A 21,510-nucleotide genomic window follows, 5' to 3' on the forward strand; every position below is an offset into this window, starting at 1 on the left:
TAAATGTCTCACGGTATCTGATGCACATAATTGCTCTCCTTTTTATATTTTTTAAATTACTTTTAATTTTTTTTAGAAAGGCAGACTGTCACGTGCAGCGCCTCATTTGGATGTGTCTGGAGTCTTGGAAGCTCGACTACCCTACGTTCTCCTACAAATGGACCTTGAGAGCTTGTCTGGAGGTTCTAGCAGGGGAGCGCAGCTACTCGTATACCCTTGACCGAAGAACGGTCCTCCTCTATCGGGGAAGGTCGTCCTCTCCGACCGAGCGCGCAGCTTCGGGAGGGACGCACCTGGAACGGTGAGGGAGGAAGGGGACAGCCGCCTAGCCAGCCCGATCGGCCGAATCAATCCTGGAGATCAATGGGGTGACAGACGTCACAGCCAGATTGCCCTCACATCCTGCTCTCCCTTTTAAATCTCTACCTTCCCAAGTCATCCCTTGGACAGGGTTATTCCTCAGAGGGCCCTCCTATCACTGTCTGCGTCCTCAACCGCCGCTGTGATTCCGGTTATTCCCAACAGGATCCCCCAAACCTTCATCTCGGGGCCCGGACTCCCCTGGAGCACAGGCGGCTTGAAGCCAAACGCCCTCACTCACATGACGTAACACTGTGAGTACTGTGAACCTATGATGACACACAGGTGCCTGCATTTGGATACAGGATGCTCAGTTCCCACTGTAAGTGGCGGTGACACACGCTGAGGATGGATGTGAGCATCAACCAAACCAGTGTGCACGACACCCGCACGGCCTGACCGAAACCATACCTCCATCTCCTGTGACCCAGGCCATTAGCCAGACTCTCTGCTGCCTTGCTTTCTACCCAAGCAAAACCATGGCAATCAGCCTTTCAACTCCAAATCCACAGGCATACACGTATATATCCATACACACGGACACACATATACACACCTACTTACACCTGCTCGCAAAGGAGGAAAGAGGAACAGACATCTATCCGCCTGATTTAACGAGCCTCCTACCAACCTCTTCTCGCTTCCTGCAGACAGAAACTAACAGGCTTTCAGGTTCTTTATGAATAACTTCCACCCATCACCTCCATTTCTGAACCTTCTTTTTCTTGGGGTACAAGGTCCACGTGCCAACTGCGATTCTCAACTCGCTGAAAATTTCACTCTATGCTGTCGTAACCACATACTGCTTTGAGAGCCGGCAGCTCTGTGGAATAAGGGCAGATGCACAGCAGCGATCCCGACCGTGAAACGAACAACGTTCTATACACCTGTGGCTGCTGGTATACACCTCCCTGGCTTTGCTGTGTCAGCAACACGGTAGACAAAATTCCTCACAGCTCCAAAAATAAAAATAAACACTCATACATCCTCCATCAAGCAGTACCCTTCTGCTATTCAATATTTATGAAACCTCTTTCCTTGTGCCCAGCTGGCCAATATTTCTCAATATACCAGCCCTTCACACTTCACACTCAAGTTAGGTCTTGCCTTTCCATCTGCTCCTATACAAGGCTTTCTTCCTTCTACTGGCAAGTGCTATTTTCTCAGGATGACAATATTCATCCCCAGAATCCTCAGAGCTCTTAGAAAAAACTGGAAAACACATGTGCATCAATCTGGTTCTGACCACCAAGGAAGCAAAACAGGAGGGTTTACCTCCTTTGCAATATTTCTCTTCATTCGGTGTATGTTACACTGGCTCACTGCTGCTCCATTATAGTTTTTATCAAGAGATAAAGCCAAAGTGTGAGCACAGCACTGGCCTGAAACACCTAAGAGCACGTTTTTTTTGGGGGGGGGGTTGTTTATTTGTTTGTTCTATTTTTATGGGAGTAGGGTTGATGTACAACGTTGTGTTAGTTTCTGCTGTACGGCAGAGTGAACCAGTTACACGTTATACACATATCCCCTCTTTTTTAGATTCTTTTCCCATAGAGGCCATCACAGAGTACTGAGAAGGGTTCTGGATACTTAGTCTCCTATCCCAGGGACGGGGCCCTCAAGCAGCCATTATCCCCAAGGAGAAATGGCAGTAAATGGCTTCAGCCTATGGGGTATTCCGCATGCAAGCGTGGTTGTACCTGGTACTTTGGAAGCTGGTCCTTGGCATGTGGTAAAGATCCCCCGGAAGAGCCGTGGGAAGAGAGGCTGCCGCTGCCACCTCCTTGACAGCACTTGGCTGGCGTTTTCGTGGGGACGTCCTCCGTTTTCTGGGTGAAGAGGGAGAGGAGGGTAAACAAACCACCACCGCTGAGCGTACCAGGCTCCCCAGCACATGCTCACTGGGGGCCCCTCTCTCACATCGTTCTGTTCTGTTGAGCCTCAGCTGAATAGAAAAACCGGGGTGTTGTTGTTTTCTTTTAAACAAGGACAAAAGAGTGGCTCCTGTGAGTCTGTAACATTTGGAGGAGGCAGATGCTGAGAAGGGTGATACAGGTGGTGGGTTATGTATTAAGACTATTCCCTTTACTTTATTATTATTATTATTATTTTGGCCGCACGGCTTGCAGGATCTTTGTTCCCTGACCAGAGACTGAACCCAGGCACCCTGAACTGGAAGCGTAGAGTCCTAACCACTGGACCACCAGGGAAGTCCCCAAGAACTCTCTCTTTAAATTATTCAACTCTTATTGACGTTTCAATTCATATTTTAAAATCATCGATGAGGTCTGACCTCTGTTCTGGTTGTTAGAGAGTTTTTTAGTACTATGTAGAGTCATACTCTATAAAATTGATGAGGATACAGACATTGCTTCAAATTTAAATGTTCCCCAAGCAAACGGAATTGAGAAGGCAGAAGTATTTATTCATTTGGAAAGACCAGCATGTGCTTTAATGACACACCTCCCCCCGCACGGCTTTAGAGAAAGTCATGAGGTCAAGCTTGTGAAAGATGAGGGCAAAATGCTGGAACAGGGGCTCCTGTGATTACACAGCATGTGAGGCAACACGGCCTTCAAAGGTCACGGCTTGTAGAGGATTAGCTACTACACGTTCCCTACGTGGAGCTCATGGCAGATTTTTATGACAGTGACACAGAGGCATAAAGATACACCTTCACTAACGTTTCCCTTCCTCCTAGGCCAAGATACACTACTCCCTACAGAAGGAGCCTATACCCTCCGTGATACACTGTTTCTATCCTGAGTCTTCTTTGCTTTTTTGTGTGCAGCTTTGCTTGGAAAAACATGAATGCAAGTGCAGCTTATCTAATCTCCAGTGTGACAGTCACACTGATGGTCGAATGCAAATGCCTGCAGTCACAGGCCTGCTGCTGACTCCTGACATTTCGTGCCTGCCCAGGGGGTGGGGGCCTGAAGATGGGGGAAGAACAGAAGGGGAACAGGAAGACTGCCTCCAGCAGTCGTGGGCAGGATGGCGATCCACGGCCCTGCAGGGCCCAGAGTGACATGCGGTCCACACCCACCCCACACTGCTGGGCCCACTGGCCACGCCGTCCACGACTGGCCACAGCTCCTGGTACAGTGAGCAGAGCCCCCGCTGGACTCCCTCTGCAGCCTCGGGCAGTTTCCAAGCCTCCCCGGGCCCAGCTGCCTCTGTGAGGAAATGAGTGCGTCCCAGGAAGCTTCTGTTCCAGACTCCAGGGTCATCACTGCTCCTACAGACAGGATTCCGGTTATTTTTGCAAACCGGTGAGAATTTTTTCCCTCCACCTGCTACCACCATCAGGAACCCTAGTGACGGAGCGTGGGTGTGCAACTACACCATCTGTGCAAGGCCTCGGGGAGACAGGAAGTGATGTGGGAAAACAGGGGGGAAGCCGTATGCGGTCCACCATACAAAGGGCCGAGTGCTGGCTCACCTGAACTAATACCAATCTACCATGGAAGCCTTCGGGGAATCACCGAGAGATTTCTCATCCCCCCTGCTCCAGCCACCCACCTAACAAGCCCAGCAACGGCTATGATTATCTACCTGGCCAGCTTCCACATGAAAGCACCACAGGATCCGCACAGCTAAACTGCCTTTAACCAGACACTTCCTTCCTGAAGAAACGACCATATCAGAAGCAGGACGAGACCTCAGCCCTGATGAGACAGAGACCCTGACATAAACTATTCAGCTACTTAGCTGCACATTCTCTAAACTGCCAGGATTCGGTCAGTACAGGTATCAGGTGAAAAGAAGGAACATGAAAAGAGGGAACACAAAGGGATTTATTTAAGTTGTAGACATCTGAATAACTGTTGAAAGGGGACAAGAAGTACACTGGATGGCCATCCTGAAGACTCACAGGGAGGACCGGACCCTGCTCCTGCCTGGACACATCACTCTACCTTTCCCATTCTGGCTCCAAGGGATCGAGAGCTGCTCTGTCCCCACTTTACCCACCCTCAGACCCCCATGCCCCCATACCACCACCACCAGCACCATCACCTCCGTCACCGCCACCCTCACCTCCATCACCATCACCTCCACCCTCACCTCCATCACCGCCATCACCTCCATCACCATCACCACCACCACTTCCATCACCATCACCTCTGTCACCATCACCTCCACCCTCACCTCCATCACCACCATCACCTCCATCACCATCACCACCACCATCACCTCCATCACCACCATCACCTCCATCACCATCACCACCACCACTTCCATCACCATCACCTCCGTCACCATCACCTCCACCCTCACCTCCATCACCATCATCACCTCCATCACCATCACCACCACCATCACCTCCATCACCATCACCTCCACTCTCACCTCCAATACCACCACCACCATCACTTCCTTCACCATCACCACCACCATCACCTCCGTCACCATCACCTCCACCCTCACCCTCCATCGCCACCATCACCTCCATCACCGCCACCATCACATCCATCACCATCATCTCCACCATCACTTCCATCACCATCACCTCCATCACCACCACCACCCTCACCTCCGCCATCACCACCATCATCATCACCACCACTACTACCCCCACACCGCCCTCCACTATAAAAAGGAAATAAAATTTCCTTGGTCAAGCAGGCTTGGGTTGCAGGCCCTTTTGCAGATGACAGTGCATGTTAGCACCCTGCAGCCCCGTGGCAAGGAAAGCGCTCCAGTTTTGTCTAACCCAGCGCTATGTATCGCCTCTCACTATCTATAGGTAATAGCAGACCTTCCCTTCAGGCGAACGCTTCATGAATTTTAGCATTCTCAGTTTTCCCATTAACAGCACACACCGTTAACGGCACATCCAAATCCTACTGGATTGCAACTTACCAGCAAATTCGCTTCTGGTAACATCTAAAGTACGATGCTTAGCATCTGCACGATGACTTGCTAACGGTCTCACCTGTGTATATTAATAAGAACGCAAATGGGGTGGGCGGAGGGACCTCTGCCCGTGTTTCCTCTGAACCACTAACGGTGCTGTGCGATTCAGCCCAAAGAGCAGGCAATGGACTAACAAACACAAAGGAGGAAAGCAAATCCGTATTTCCTACCTGAGTTGCCACCTCCTCAATCTTGTGGACAGCTTTAGAATCAAACAAGACTTGTCTGCCTCTCCTTTCACAGTCCTGGTAAACTATCAGGCGAATCTCGTTCAGGTCCAACTCCGAACAGGACCAACTGTGGATTCACAAGAGAGAAAGAAGTCGTGTTAGTGGCGACACTCGGGATGGTTGCGGAGAGACAAGTCTCCCAGCCGGTGTCCGCCCGCACACGGGAGCCCCAGTGTGCAGGAGGCACGATCCCCACAGACCCGGGCACACGGCCCTGTCCGTGGACTCCGATGGGCCAGTGCCCATGACCAAGGCTGGGAAGGCTCCTGAGATGATAAACCACTGGAGAGGAAGCTTCTCCTTCCGAAGCGACTTTGGGCAGAGACGTCAGGCGGGAGTGGCCAGGGCTGTGGAGGGAGCTGAACCTGGCACCTGGGTTCTGGGGGCGTCACTGCTGAGGTCGGAGGCTCTGGAGCGTTCACGCCTCTGCGCCATTGGGCCAGGAACCTGCAGCCAGTCAGGGGAGCCATCGCTTTTCCTCTCCCACCCACCCAGGCCCAGGACAAACAGAGAGGGATCACATCTCCTGAAACTTAGCCTTTTCTTGTATCGTGGCTGGTCTGACACAGAAGTTTGGAAAACCAAGTGCATCACGGTACAGCGTCTGAATGGCGGACAATGACCATCAGCGATAAAGCCAACCAAAAGCCACTGTGACAAAACTGCTCCGAACGCAGGTTCGTTCTCAAGCAACAAGTGAAATCAGAACGCGAGGACTAAGAAAGGGCAACCATCAAAATGCACTGCTTTGGGCATCTTCAGTTATGTGTCTGTTAACCGGTCAACACAGATCTGAGTGCCTGCTGTGTAACAGTCACTGTGCTCGAAGCTAGAGATTGAGCAGTTGTTTAACTAAGCAGGCTTGGTCCCTGCCCTCAGGGAGGACGCAGTTCAGTGCGCAACACTGGGCAAGTTGCCACGTGTAACTACAGATGTCCAACTGCGAGAAAGAAAAGGATGTGGTAAGACTCATATTTTCAGGTTTAAGTGGTGGCAGGGAGGGGCAGGGAAATCCCTAGGATTTAAGGAAGGGACATTTAAGCATGACTTGAAGAAGTAGGAGTTAAAGAGAGATAGAGTGTGGGAATGAAGGACACAGCAGGAAGAGGACGGGACGGGGGAGATGCATGAAAAAGACAGGCAGAGGGAGACGGCGAGCTGCAGAGGGCGGTGGGCGGGCGGCAGCAGGAGCCAGCTCATCCCTGAGGGCAGGCGAGCAGGTCGAGAAACTCAGCCTGCACTTTCCAGAGGTCAGTTTGCAGCTCTAAGGAAAACACGGCTGGGGAGGATTAAGACCAGAAGCAGGAGGGCCACGTAGAATTTACTCTTAAGAGTTTGGGGCCTTCAAACCAAGACTAGAGTGACAGCAACCGAGGGGGAGCGGAGGGGACAGGTACCGGCGGCAGGTTCCGTGTGGACGGAGGCCAGCGGGTGCCAGGTGCTGCGAGCACAGAAGAGGAAGGTGGTGACAGACGGAGAGTCAGAGGACAGACAACATCACACTGTACAACTAAGAGATGGTGTAACGGTGAAGTCAGACACGTGTGGACACAGATCCAAACCCTCTGAGATCACGTTTCTCCATCAGTGCGACGGAAATATTAACACCAAGCTCACAAAGCTGCCGTAGGAATTAAATGAAAGTGCTTTACACAGCGGCTGACACAGGTAAGTGCTCCAAAATGCTAATAATTACCTAAAGAACCGTTCATGCTAACGATATTTTAGAAACATCGCTACAGCATCTGGTCCCCAACCACGCATTCTGCATCACCGGTCCTTTCCTTTTCAGGCCATGGTAGTGAACACAGAACACATGCTGTTCAGGGAGCAGGTTTGTCGTCTTCAATCCTAGCCTCCAAGACATCAAGTTCTGGTTGCACCTTCTCAACAGCCTGTGCTCTAAGCTGCCAGGCCCAGCACCCTTGGTGCTGGTTTTGATACAACTCGGCAAGTTTGTTTCAGAAGTCGTTCGTCTCCTGCTCTCGGTCCAGGCCTGGCTGGCTGGACAAGTCCCCCTAACCCCACCTGGGCTGCACAGCCGGGGCCTGTTTTTTGCCGTTGCGAGCTGAGAGCTGACCTGAGGACCGAGTCACCAGAGGAAGCAGAGGGGAGCCGTCAGCCAGCTTTCTGTCACCCCAACCCGACAAGTCCCGAAGCCTGTGCCTGGAACCATGACATTTTACACCAGGTCATTAAAAACACCCTCTGCAATGACTAAAGCACAGTACACAGGTCGAAGTCATTAACAGCGAAAAAGCGACAAAGATTTAATGGCTTTTTGTTTTCATGCTCAATCTGTTTTGCCCCAACAATGACATTTTGTCAAAACAGCGTTACCATTTACAAAACAACTTGCTCAGTCCTTATTTCTGAGGGCTAACGGTGACTCAGATGTCAGTCGAACTGAGGACAGCCCGTCTGGAAGAGCTAAAATTTAATAATGATCACAACACCCTAAAAAACATTTCACGTTATCTTTCCATTTAAAAAGATGAAAAGACGTGGGAAAGGAAAACCATGTATGTCAGATGGTCCAACTTTTTGACCATCCGAATACTTTAAAAAGCATTTTCTAAAATACGAGGAAAACTCTATTCTCCTTTTGCACACGAATAGCGTCACTGATTTAACACCTAACTGTAATTCTGGCGGCGGCGTCCACCCCACCCCCCGCCCCTGCCCGTCTCTGACCTTAGTAGAGGGAGTCACAGTGGAGTCACCCGGGACGGGAAATGCAGGCGGTTAAACGATGCTTCCGAAGGAAGCAAGCTTGGGTACCACCTGGGCTCGGGTCCTGCTGCGCGTCACGAGGATGACAGGCGCTCGGGTGCGGACCCCCAGCACGCCGCGGGCTCCTCCCTGCCACCGGGTCACCCGTGGCCACAGCCATACATCTTCCCTTCGTGCCCACGCTCACCCCAACCCCCAGCCACGGTTCCTGGAGCTTGGCTGAGGGCGATTCTCTGCAGGATTGCAAGAGGCTGAAAGACGAGCCTAGGGCCTTTGCCGTAAAATATCTGGCTACAGCTGTAAAGATACTTACTCCCATCAGAAACATCCTGTGTCTTGGCTTTTGTTGAAAGCAAGGGAAGAGCACTGCCCCTGGCCTCGGGGGACACGGAATTATTTGTCTACTTTATGGTCACAGCTGTACGACCTGAGGCACAAGAAAATAAGATGGTTTGTCTACCCTTCCCTACTGTAAAATTTAAACAGAAGTACTTAGATAGACCCTTTCCAGTTTTAAAATTCCATGACGTGAAGATTTGCCCGGCTGGAACTAAACCAGATCTCATTTCTGGAATTGGTCATCAAGAGCAGGAAGCGAGGGACTGAAGTCTCAGTCACTTACCTGAAAGGTGACAAGCAATAATCGTTCAAATGATTTTAAGTAGAGAAAACAGAATCGTCTTTAAGGTAGATGTAACCATGTGTTGCGGCTGAATTGTGTCCCCCCAAAAGAGATGTCCAGTTCCTAATTCCTGGCACCTGTGAGTATGACCTTGTTTGGAAACAGGGTCTCTGCAGATGTCATCAAGGCGAGGTCATCCTAGATCAGGCTGAGCCCTGATCCAAGGACTGGTGTCTTCCTAAGAGGAGGGAAATCTGGACACAGACACAGGGAAGATGGCTGTGTGATGTCAGGGGCGGAGATGGGAGCTATGGGCTACAAGTCCAGGAAAGCCAAGGAATGCTGGCCCTCGGGGGGTAGGGGGTGGATACTACAAGTAAGAAATGTCCTTATTCCTAAGGAACTTGAAGAGGCAGGCACGCGGGTAACCAGGGAAAACAAGAGGACCAGGCACAGGAGACGTGCCCGGGAGAAGCAGTGTCTGGACTGGAAGGAGTGAAGCGTGGCCAGGCTCGGGCGTGGCGGCAAGCGGGAAGTCGCCGCAGGCCGAGGGCAGGGCACAGGGCCACAGTCGAGTGGCACGGCGTCCAGGGCTGGGTGGCTAGGCTAGGGCGCTTGCAGCAGGACCGCACAGAACTGGGAAGTTCAGGACTTCCGGAGCAGGACCCTGACTGCTACGTCAAGGAACGTGTGTCCGCTCCGCAAGCAATGGGGTGTGTGCCATTCCAGCCTCCTCAGAGAGCGACTGACGCCATCAGACCTGTGCTAGGAGAGGACTGAAGCTGCCTGAGAAACCACCTTCTGGGAAATGGAGAGGGACCCTGACCTGCGCAGCCAGGATTTCCAGGCCTCGAGCTGGCAAGGACCAGGCCGTGAGGTGTCAGGTTTGCTGCAGTGATTTGTCCCCCGGGACCTGCAGGGTGGGCATCTGATTCCTCCCCTGAACATTTGCAGGAATCAGGCTAGAAGTGGGCTCAGTACGTCCGGTGGAACCACGGTCTATGAGAGAAGAAGACCTCAAAAAAATTCTTCCTCTGGCTCTCACGCAAGGAAACAAAAATAGTCAAAGTCAAGTTCATGGGCGGAGTTGAAAGACTGTCTTGTGATCTGAGAATGTGAATGTATAAAGAACCAGTTATGATAGGGAACTTTAAATGGTCCAAGAAAAAGGAATATGAAACACCACAGAATCAACAAAACCAACAATGATGATCACAACAAAGACTGGCAAACACCATCCATCCATCCGCCCAGCAGCTGCAGGCCCTGGGTACGGCCGTGAGCCAACCACGGCCACTGCTCCCATGAACTCACTGTGCTCATGGCGATGTTTTCCCGCCATGAAAATAAAGGATCAGCAGGGTGGAGGAAAAAGGGAAGTTGTACTTGATGAGATGGCGATCAGAGCTCACCCCATCAGCACAAAAGTGTCAGCGAAAATGTGCGCTACTTCCCACCCAGTAGCAAGCTATTTATTGCAAGAAAAAAATTATGTAAATACATGGCAGTAACATATTTGGAATTCTTTGTTTCTTTTCTCCTAGGTTAGTAGCTCAGGAAGATGGCTAACAGGAAAAGTAATTTGCAAATTAGCTGATTTGTCTTTCTTCCTCTATTTTGCACTGGTACAACTTCAGCTCTACAGATTGCATGGTTTTCAGTTTCAGAAGAGCTACATAAAAATTCACCTCTGAATTGCTGTCCTGGGGTCAAGAGCATAGTGAAAAAGTACTTAGAGATTCAGATTCTCATCAGGAGTTTTAATACATAATACGAACCTAAAGATACAGTTGTTGTTGCTTTTTTTGCGGTACGCGGGCCTCTCACTGCTGTGGCCTCTCCTGTTGCGGAGCACAGGCTCCAGACGCGCAGGCTCAGCGGCCATGGCTCACGGGCCCAGCCGCTCTGCGGCATGTGGGATCTTCCTGGACCGGGGCACGAACCCGTGTCCCCTGCATCGGCAGGCAGACTCTCAACCACTGCGCCACCAGGAAAGCCCTAAAGATACAGTTTTTAAACGATTCCAATTAAACGTACCCCGCTGTTATTTTCCCAGAAAAAATTTATATTGGATATTGGCTGCAACTTTTTTTGTCTTTAAGAAAGCAGGTGATAAATAAAGGTAAATCCTTTATTGCTTTTGTAAAAGAAATGTGGACTGAAAGAATCAATCCCCACTGCCGGCAGCCTGGCTTGGCAAGAGCACTGTAACCTGAGCCCCAGTGACCATGCCTGCATCCGGCCTGACCAGGTGCTATGAAAGACACCAGGAAGCGAAATCAATGAGATCGGTGCCTACCTCAAAATGCTTACAATCCGACATGGAAGGGCCAACGCACAGACCATCAGTAAACACTACCGTCACAGGGATGGAGATAAACGTCTACAGAAGGAAGGAGAGGTCAAGTTCGATTAGCGGGGGTGAAGCGAGGGGCGAAGTCACAGACGACGTGACACCTGGAAAATGGGTGACCCTCTAGGGTAGACTGAGCTCACAACTCCAGCGCGGTCACTTTCACCCCAGGTGACTCTGGGAAGGCACTGACTCCAAAGCTCATCTTTCCCCAAATGCAGCCCTTACCTGCCTCACCAGGCTGCTGGGAAAGACAGAGAATAAGGATGAAAGTACTTTCATAACTGTAACGCAGGCCTCAAAGGTGAGTTCAGATAGATACACGGTCCCTTAACTGAGATCCTTGGGTCCAGACGTTTCGGAATTCGGATTTTTTTTTTTAATTTTAGAAAGAAGCTTATACCACATATTATATAACAGCTCCTTCAGGGCCAGAGGTGTAATCAACCCCAACGTCGAACAAATTAGAATCTCACCAGCCCAAGAGATGAATATTTATGCTGAACGGATTATCAAGAGACTATAAATAGTTATAAATAGCTCAGGTCAGTTTCAACTTTTTTTTCAGAGGTTTTAGGATTTGGGGACTGTAGGATAAGAGGTTGCTGCCCAGTGTCCTGCCTGCTCTGTTTGAGGGAAGGCCAGAAGTCCCCTCCACATCACCCCAGATATGAACGGTCCTCACGAGCTGGCGGTGGAGGCGGACACGTAGGGAAGCCGCCGGCGGCTGGGAGCGTGGTTCCCGCCAAGACAGCGCTATGAATGTCCACGCCGGTCACGAGCTCAAACCACACAGCCTTCACGTAATACGTTCACACAGCAAAGATAGAACATCATGAGTCACCACACGGCCTGAGGTTTGGGAGCTACGGACAGGGAACTGTGAAACACCGAAGAGGAAAGACAAGTGCCGTCCATCCTTCCTGAGTTCGGGGTGACGTCGAGCAGGACTCGGAAGCAGGTGGAGTCTGTGTGGCGCTCCCGGTACCCACAGCCCCTGGCCGGGGCCAGGCTGCATGCCAGACGCCTGGCCCCCTGCCCGGACGAGCATCTGACCCCAGTGCCCCCTCCTTCATAAGTGACGGACTGCGGCCAGAATGACCTCCAAGGTCTCAGCCTTCCGACTCTGACACAAACCATCTACTAGGTGTGCAGAGTACAACTCAGAACAGGTGGCCTCAGCCGGGTACAAAGAGGACAGCCACCTTTGTGGACTAACCTCCATCCCTGCATGGTACCCCTCGCCTTCCTCGAGGGAGTCTGCACCGTGATACGGAAGCAGCACAAACACACCTCGAATCGACAGAACGCTCAGAGATTGCTGGCAAAGTCTGAAGGGGAAAAGTGCAAGTTCTCTCGAGGCAAGAGTGACGCTGAGCGGGCAGGTGTCCCTGAGGGGCACTGCACCAGCCAGGATGCCGCCCTCGCTGGCTTCCCAGGTTCCGTTATGGTTATCAACAGGTTTTTCCCTTTCTCCTCTTTAAAAACTTACAGAATTTCTAAATACGGCTCACATTTTCCAAAAGGGTTCCTTTAATTCTTAAAAGAGCACTACTAATTCTTTTCTTGTATCTAGAAGCTAGAAACGGTTTTTTTAAAAAGCAGCTTTGCGATCCACCTCCACGCATGCATTCATTCACTATGCCCTGAGCTGATTCTTTCACACTCTTGTCAGCATAACCCAAACCATCAATAGGCATCCCTGTATCCCAGGATGGCTGAGATGTAATTTTCACCTCCGCTCAAAGCTAACTTGAATCAACATGATTCCGTAGCTTTTCCTGAAGGGAAGGTTTCCCATCCTCCCCTCCACCCAGGGAAACTGTCTTACTCGTAACAGGTAAGTGAATGAATTTCGAAGTAAATATTCAAGACATAGCCTTATACATGAGTTGATTCTAGATCCACTGAACTTGCACACAGATAAGGTAATAAATCTTTTTCCCTAGAGGTTTCTAGAGGTCAGTTTTTCTAGAGGTTTTCAGAGGTTAAAAGCATGATTCTCTCCACAAGATCTTTTGTCTTCAAAATGGGAAAGTCAAAATAAGTAGAAGCTGTACCTATCTTTGGTCGTAAAATATTATCCCTAGAAGAGATGGGTATAGGCGAGTAGGTGGGGGAGGGGTGGGGGGGCAGTGCTGCAGGGCAGGGGCCAAAATAAGCAAAACAGAGAGAGAATGGGAAAGAGACAGAGAGAGATGGGTACAAACACACATACTCACATACTCTTTGACCCAGCAATTCCACTTTAGGAATTAATCCTACAGATCAACTTACATCGGTCCAAATTGATTACGCACAAAAAGGGATCCACTGCAGCACCGTTTGGAGCGGTAAAGGACTGGAGCTAAGTTTTAGCATGGCATGGTACGTCCCTACAATGGGGTGCTACACGGATACAACCCCGAATGGGGAACTCTCCTCATGTGATGACAGAATACGCTAGGACATCACTTTAACTGGAAAAAAGAAGTATAGAACACTGTGTATAGAAAGCTACCGTATGTATTTTTGAAAAGGAGACACAAGGAAAAAACTCTGTATTTTATTGTATTTGCACAGAGTATGTCTAGAAAGATGTGTAGCTGTAAGACTGGTGCCATCCGGAGCAGGGGGCTGGGTTGTTGGGAGAGAGAAGCAAGTGGGCCCCTCCTTCCAGGGCACAGGGAGAGGGCTTCCTGACACCACCTGATGCACGTCTGCCAGGGCCGCAGAGCAAGGGAGCTGCAGGCTCGGGGCCGGGCAGCCTGCGTTTGCGCCCTCACCCGCCCTGCCTCTTCCCAGCCGTGCGGCCTGGCAAGCATCTCCCTCTGTGTTCCTTAGCATCCCTATCTGCACAATGGGGACGACAGTGAGACCCTCCTCATGAGCGCTGACTTGAGGGTTAACTGCAAAGTGCTTATCGCAGAGCCAGGCAGCTGGTGAGCGTGCTGCAGGTATTCACTAAGACTCTGCGGCTTTGGGGGCTTCCCTGGCGGTCCAGTGGTTAAGACTCTGAGCTTCCACTGCAGGAGGCGTGGGTTCAATCCCTAGCTGGGGAACTAAGATCCCGCATGCCTCTCGGCACAGCCAAAAAATAAGAAGAAAAAAGTTAAAAAGAAAAAAAGACGCTGTGGTTTTTCAATATTTAACCATATGACAGTACTCTCTCTCGAAAAATTAAAAATAAATAATGAAACTGAGGCATACAGCAGTAAAATCCATCAAAGACTCAAGTATTGTCTTAAGACAAACAACCTCAATGACAGTTTGTTCCAAGAAGCTTCTGAAGCTGAAGCCTGAGGCAGTGGGTGAACTCCCTCAGGGAAACGACCTTAATGAATCCAAGGCCTTCAGATTCCGTTTCAAACCCATAGTTCGGCCTTAGACAGTGACATTTACTGAGCTTCCTTCTCAGCATCCATACACCACATTCTCCTGCCCCTTTTCACCCCCTTGCTTCCCCCAAAGACAGGATGAAGTTTCTAAGAAAGTGATGCCCCTTCTCATTTACCCAACCTATTTACAGCTTTCAGTTTGTGATGACCATTCCAGGACTGTACTGAATTGATTTCCACAGTATTAAATAACTGTCCATTTTTACTGCATAATCTCAGAGACTAGAGACGCTAGTTCCAGAAGGCCTGACATCTGGGTGCAGGCAGGGAGGCTGGTGGTGAGAGCCACAGGGCGACCAAGAAACACCCACCTAACTCCTTTCCGGAATGTCCGCAAGCTGGCGTCCACAGGTGCCCTGTGAGAGCTGGCACTACACCACCTATTTTGTGCAGAAGTTAGGAGACTTTAATAAGGCTGGAACCAGTAAGTGGCAAAGGCGGGACTCGAACCAATGTCTCCTGACCCCAAACTCTGCTCTCCCCACGCTGCTGGGCCATCATCACCTCCACACCACGAGCAAACCACTCAGCGTCACACGCTCTGCATCCCAAGACCTCCCTCTGCGTTTCCATCTCAGGGTCTAAAGAAACGCTACATTTGAAAAAGAAAAATGCTGATGAAACAGTGTTAAGACTGAGAAACAGAACACGGGATTATGTATATAGTATGACCTCAATTGTGTAGAAAAAATGTGATCAAGCACTTTTTGAAAAGTTCACAAAAACATCATCAGCTCGTATCACAGACAAAGGATTAATCTCCCTAATAGATAAAGAACAACCAGAAATCAATAAAGATTTGCAAACCAATGGAAAGGTGGGCAATGGATACAGACAGTTCACAGAAAAACAAAAATAAGATGGTCTTTAAACACAGGAAAAGAGGCTAACTCTCACTCTTGGAAAGAGAAAAGCAAAGTCAAGTCATGCCCCTATCAGATTGGCAAAGATCCAAAAGGTAAGACAGCCCACGTGAGAGAAATGCAGGCAGAGGCGCAAATCGGTGCAGGTTCAGACGGAGGGTTAACTAACTGGTGGTCACAGCTCTTAGAGTCACCAGTATCGTTAATCTTGGAACTCCGATCCCGCTTCTGGAACTAAACAGACGCAAATGTGTGATTGTAGCATGTGTACTAAAAGCAGAGAACTAGAAACAACTGGAGAGAACACGAGCGGGGCAAATTCAATCCCTCCTGCCCAGTGCACCGAGAAGGACACCGGGGGGAGAGCCGGGTCCCACGGCCAAGTCCACACAGAGGGAGCAGACCCTGGGGCACGCACTCCTCCTCCTGCGGAAGAAGGAAGGGTACATATTCGTATTTGCTTACTTCCGCACCAAAGAAATGTAAAAAGATTCAGGGGCTTCCCTGGTGGCGCAGTGGTTGAGAGTCTGCCTGCCAATGCGGGGAACACGGGTTCGTGCCCCGGTCCGGGAAGATCCCACATGTCACGGAGCGGCTGGGCCGGTGAGCCATGGCCGCTGAGCCTGCGCGTCCGGAGCCTGTGCTCCACAACGGGAGAGGCCACAACAGTGAGAGGCCCGTGTGCCGCAAAAAAAAAAAAAAAAAAAAGTCTTAAAAATGTTTTATTGACATGGGGAAAATGTCGTGGTATAATAGTGAGTGAGAAAGCAGATTATATATGTATATATATATATGCATTATATATATATATATACATGTATATGTAAAATACATATATATCAATACACGGTTTAGTGAATACAGTGCAGCTTACATCCATGTACCAAAAAGGACTGCAAGGAAATAAATCGAAGTATTAATAGGAGTAAAACTTTGTGTGATAGCACTGCTAGTAAGTTAGGCTTTCATTTTTATATTTACTTGCATTTTCCAAATGCTTTGTAACAAAATTGTACCGTTTTGATAATCAGAAAAAATACTTACGAAAAGTATTAAAAATAAGTTTAGTAACAATATAAAAGAAAAAGATGGAGGCATTTAAAAAGGAGAATGCAACTAGCCTGACATGAATGCAGCCATGCTCTGAAAAATATACCTGTTAAAATATTTTTTAAATATTTCATATACTGGCAATTAACACGTGGAATTTAAAATTAAAAACACAATACTTCTTATACTAGCATCCCCCCACCAAAAGAAATAGTTAGGTATAAATCTAACACAGTATGTACAAGACCTATATGAAGAAAACGACAAAACTCTGATAAAGAAAATCAAAGGAGCACTAAATAAATGGAGAGATAGTCCATGTTCATGGGTGGAAGACTCAAGGCGTCAGTTCTTCCCAAGTTGGTCTAAAGATTCAATGAAATCCCAATCAAAATCCCAACAGGTTACTTTGTGTATATCGACAAACTGGCTCTAAAGTTCACATGGAGAGGAGGCACAGGACCCAGAACAGCCAACAGGACATTGAAGGAGAAGAACAGAGTCAGAGGAATGATACTACCCAACTTCAGGGCTTACTACAGTCACAGTAAACAAGCCAGTGTGGTCCCGGTGAAAGAACAGACAAATAGGTCAACAAAGAAGAGCAGGGGAGCCAGACTGAGAGTCACACACACTCAACTGACCTTTGACAAAGGAGCAAAGGCAACACATTGTAGAAAAGACAGTCTTTCAACAAACAGTGCTGAAACAAGTGGACATCCACACTCAAAAGAAAGAATCTCGACACAGACCTTAAATCCTTTACAAAATTTTAACTCAAAATAGATCACAGACCCCAAATGCAGAACTATAAAACTCCTAGAATAACACAGGAGAATAGGTAGATGACCGTGAGCATGGTGATGACCATGAGCATGGTGATGACCACACAAAGGCACGCGCCATGAAAGAAACAGCTGATATGCCGGACCTCATGATAATTAAAAACTCTGGTCCGTGAAAGACAACATCAAGAGAAGAAGAAGACAAGCCTCAGACTGGGAGAAAATATTTGCAAAAGACAATTCTGATGAAGGACTGGTATCCATAATATACAAAAAACTCGTAAAATTCAACAATAAGAAAACAAACAACCCAATTTAAAAATGGGCAAAAGACCTGGACAGCTCACAAAAGATATACAGATGGCAAATAAGCACATGAAAAAGGTGCTCCACATCGTATGTCATTAGAGAAATACACATCAAAACAACGAGATACTACCACATACCCATTAGAGTGGCCAAAATCCAGAACACTGACAACAGCAAATGCTAAGAGGATGTGGAGCAACAAGAACTGTCACTCGCTGCTGGTGGGAACGCAAAATGGTACAGCCACTCCGGAAGTTTGGTGGTTTCTTACAAAACTATATAAGCTCTTACCTTACAACTCAGGAACCATACTCCTTGATATTTACCCAAAGGAATAAAACTTATGTCCACACAAAACCCTGCACATGGATGTTTACAGCAGCTTTAGTCACAACTGCCAAAATGTGGAAGCAACCAAGATGTCCTTTGGTAGATGACTGGATAAATAAACTGGTACATCCAGACGATAGAACATTATTCAGTGCTGAACAGAAATGAGCTATCGAGCCATGAAAAGACATGGAGAAGACTTTAATGCATATGACTCAGTGAAGGAAGCCAATGTGAAAAGGCTACAAACTGCATGATTCCAACCAAATGACATTCTAGGAAAGGCAAAACTATCGAGACAGTTGAAAAGGTCAGGGCTGCCGGGGGGTTAGGGGACGTGTGAACAGGCAGAACACAGAGGATTTTTAGGGCCGTGAAACTACTCTGTACGACACGCTATCGATGGGTACGTTTCATGACACGTTTGTCCAGACCCATAGAATGAACACCACCAAGAGTGAACCTCAAATGTAAACCGGGGTTTGGGGTGATGATGATGTGTCAATTGCAGGTCCATCAGCTGTAACACATGCTGACAGTAGGGGAGGGGTGAGTGAGGGGCAGGCAGGAGGCAGGGGCTCTGTCCTTTCTGCTTAACTTCCCAGAGCACCTAAAACTGCTCTAAAACATAGAGTCTATTTTTTTAAAAATTCAGTGGTCAAGGGGACTTTTAAAATAGAGGAACTCTGAGTAATAAGCACTGGTTTTAAGTTTGCAATAGGATTATTCTCTGAAGATCATTCAGGCTGCTAGAGAACTTCCTGTGAAGACGAGAACCAAGGACACGTTACTTGAGCTTGCATGCGGCCACCAAAGGTCTCTGTCCCTGGTTCAGCAGAAGCGCAGGCCACCTCCCCTGGGGCCCGCGCGCCCACCTGGGAAGAGGGGGGCCTCGCACCGAGCTCTGCAGAGCCTCCCGTAGTCCTCCATCAGCTCTGGTAAAAGCAGCTCACACGAAGGCAGCAGTCACTGCCTGGAGAGAACAATGGTTAGATACAAAGAAAAGAGGCTCAACGGCAGGAAGGTTTGTTCTCAAGCAAAGGCCAATGGGCGAGAGGCTGGGGGGCAGGCAACCTACACCTTCCTCTCACACCACAGTGCGCAGCTGCAGGCCCGACCACCCGTTCATGGGCCCGTGGAGGACCACTCACCGTCTGCATCCCTAGGGCATCACTGTTTAGGGTGCATGCCAAGCATGCTCCTGCCTTAGGAGCTCTGCACTGACCCCCCGTTTCCTGAGAATATGCTTCCTCAAATACCCACGTGGCTTGCTCCCCAGATGAGACAGTTATGACTTCCTCGGTTGCCAAGGTCCTCACATCTGTCTGACATCCCTGGGTCCTGTCGGTTCCCGACAGACAGTCGGCATGTTGGAGCCGGAGGGGCTCAGACAACCCATCTGGTGGTCCCAGGCCTGACTCTTCACTAGACCTAACCCCAGAGGCTCTGTGGGTTTGTTTGTGATGAACAAAGCTTCCCGGGCTCCACTTGCAAGAATTTGGTCTGGTGGATCTGAAGTGAGGCTCAGGAATCTACATTTTTAAGAACACATCTTTGGGGATCACCCACCCATCTACCACTTTAATTTCTTTTAGAAGAGAAAACAAATACAGAGAGATGAGGTGACCACCCAGAAGACACAGCGAGTTCCAGGGGGAGATGAGCCTGAGATCGTGAGATCAAGGCAGAGAAGACCCCAGATCAGAGGAGCTTTCCCTAAACCTGGTGCCACATTCTATGTTCTCACATGTTAGGGGTGAGTTTCTTTAAAAAAATCACTAAGTGGAAAAACTAGCTTAGCTCTACCAAGGTTTTGGTTTTTTATTTTTTTCTTTTGTTTGCCTTTGGGGAGGGTGAGGCATGAAAGTGAAAGAAAATGTCATAGTGAGAAAAAAAAAAAAAGACCACATTTTAATTCACATCTGTTCTGTAAAGACCTGAGAGTAGTGTTTTGTGGGGTTTTTTTTAACCTTTCTAAACTAAGAAAGGTCAGAGAGTAAGAGGAGGAAACCCTTCAAGACGTAAACGTCTGATGGATGGACGTACCCCTGGATGCGCAACATTCCATATAAACCCGGGATCCCATAAAGGGGAGGCGCATTGCCTGGAATCGCTCGGCTGGTCCCCCTTGGTGAGTTCTGGCTGGGAGTCTAATGACAGCATCAGGCGGGTCACGGGTTATCGCTCTCACCAACTCCCACGAGGGTTGCTTCCCCTTGTTCAGCGGTTTTTCAGCTTCTGTTACTGTAACAATAAAGCGATAAGGCTGAGCCCCAGCCTGACTCACAACAGGACTCACCAGCAGGCCCAGGAGTCGTGGCCAGTGCATCCGGCCGAGCAGAGCTTGGGGATGAGCCTTGGGCTGCCGCCCAGCGCCTGGCTGTGGACCCCAGAGCTGGAGGGACCTGCCCTCTGCCTGGAACTCTGTCACTCTCCACACATTCTCTATGGTGACAAATAACAAGGGCTTCACCCTGCTTGTCATCGATACTTATCAGAATAAGAGCCAGACAGAGTGTCAGCCAGTTGGCAGCTTCAATGCAGCAGCCCCCGTACGGAGGCTGCTCTGATTCATCCCTGAGACATGCGGCCTCAGAGATGAATGTTCTCTGAACCTAAAGCAGCAGGGCTCTGCAGCAATACCAACGTATACTGCATTCCTGCAACCATTCACCCATCCTCAGATGACACCTCGAAATCCCATCCATCAACCAGTGGAAACAGACTCTCTTAACGAGTCAGAGAAAACTCCTCGTGGCACAGGAAGTCAGTGAAAAGGGAAGGCGGGCAGGGAGGGAAGGGAACTTGTGGGGCAAGGCCCAGGCATCTGGGAAAGTACCCCCCCCCCGCCCCCGCCCCCGCGTCTGCAGCCCCCTGTGGAGCGGGTCACCAGAACGGGGCTGTCAGCTGGCCCGGGCGGGGCTCTGCCTGGGCCCTGCACTCAACCTGTCCGGCAGCTCCATCTCCTAAGCAGGAAGGTTTTCACGGTGTTTCTAGGTGGAAAGCACAGTGAACACCCCCCGTCCCTCCCCACCCCAGCCTGCCTTACCCTCTCTTTAGTAGCCTTTTACTAAAATCTTCAGAACCCTAAGGACCCTAAACAAAGACAGCGGTGCAATCACAGCCAGCTTATCTCCGTGAGGCGTGCACTGGGGAAAACACACCCTGGTTCCTGTATTTGTCTTCTCCTTAAGCTCCTTCCACAAGCAAGCAAAGGCTCTACCTTTTTCAATAAAATTAGTTCATCCAAATTGTAAATCAGAGATCTACACTCATTACTTCTGCTTCCTCCGTCCTGGTGACTGTAAAGCAGTACAATGGATCTCTTCTGAATCTAAATGTCAAGATGTGAAACTTCAGGCACCACTGACTCTGAAGGGCTGTTTCAGTTCCTCTTCGGCATGTGTGGGGTACACTTGTCAGGGCCAAGATGTGTCAAATTTTCTCCTGCCATCAGATAAACAGCAGTTCACGGATAAACTTGGCAAATTCTCCCAGAGTCCGCATATAAGCAGCCCTACGGATGTATCTAACTTGCTGGGAAAGCTGGGAAAATCAAGTTATTAGCAGCTTTAAGAAAG

The 21,510-nt window shown here is 49.3% G+C and overlaps 1 protein-coding gene across 9 annotated transcripts in view; it reads right to left on the reverse strand.

Moving 5' to 3' along the window:
* Positions 1–21,510, reverse strand: part of FNIP2 (folliculin interacting protein 2) — a 121,323-nt gene that overhangs the window by 60,376 nt on the left and 39,437 nt on the right. For 8 of the 9 annotated variants that reach the window (XR_014292039.1, XR_014292040.1, XR_014292041.1 and 5 more), the window contains exons 2-3: positions 5,448–5,574; positions 2,061–2,189 (exon numbers count right to left, since the gene is read on the reverse strand). Coding sequence is in view for 6 of the 9 variants with exons in the window: in XM_082605868.1 (XP_082461994.1) it covers positions 2,061–2,189; positions 5,448–5,574 (256 nt within the window). In the remaining 3 variants the exon portion in view is untranslated. Of the gene's footprint in view, positions 1–2,060; positions 2,190–5,447; positions 5,575–19,975; positions 20,008–21,510 lie in introns of those variants that run through there. The other variant, XM_082605869.1, reaches the window with a different exon arrangement.

Source organism: Mesoplodon mirus (genome assembly GCF_964341445.2).
Source record: "Mesoplodon mirus genome assembly, chromosome: 2".
Classification (NCBI taxonomy): domain Eukaryota; kingdom Metazoa; phylum Chordata; class Mammalia; order Artiodactyla; family Ziphiidae; genus Mesoplodon; species Mesoplodon mirus.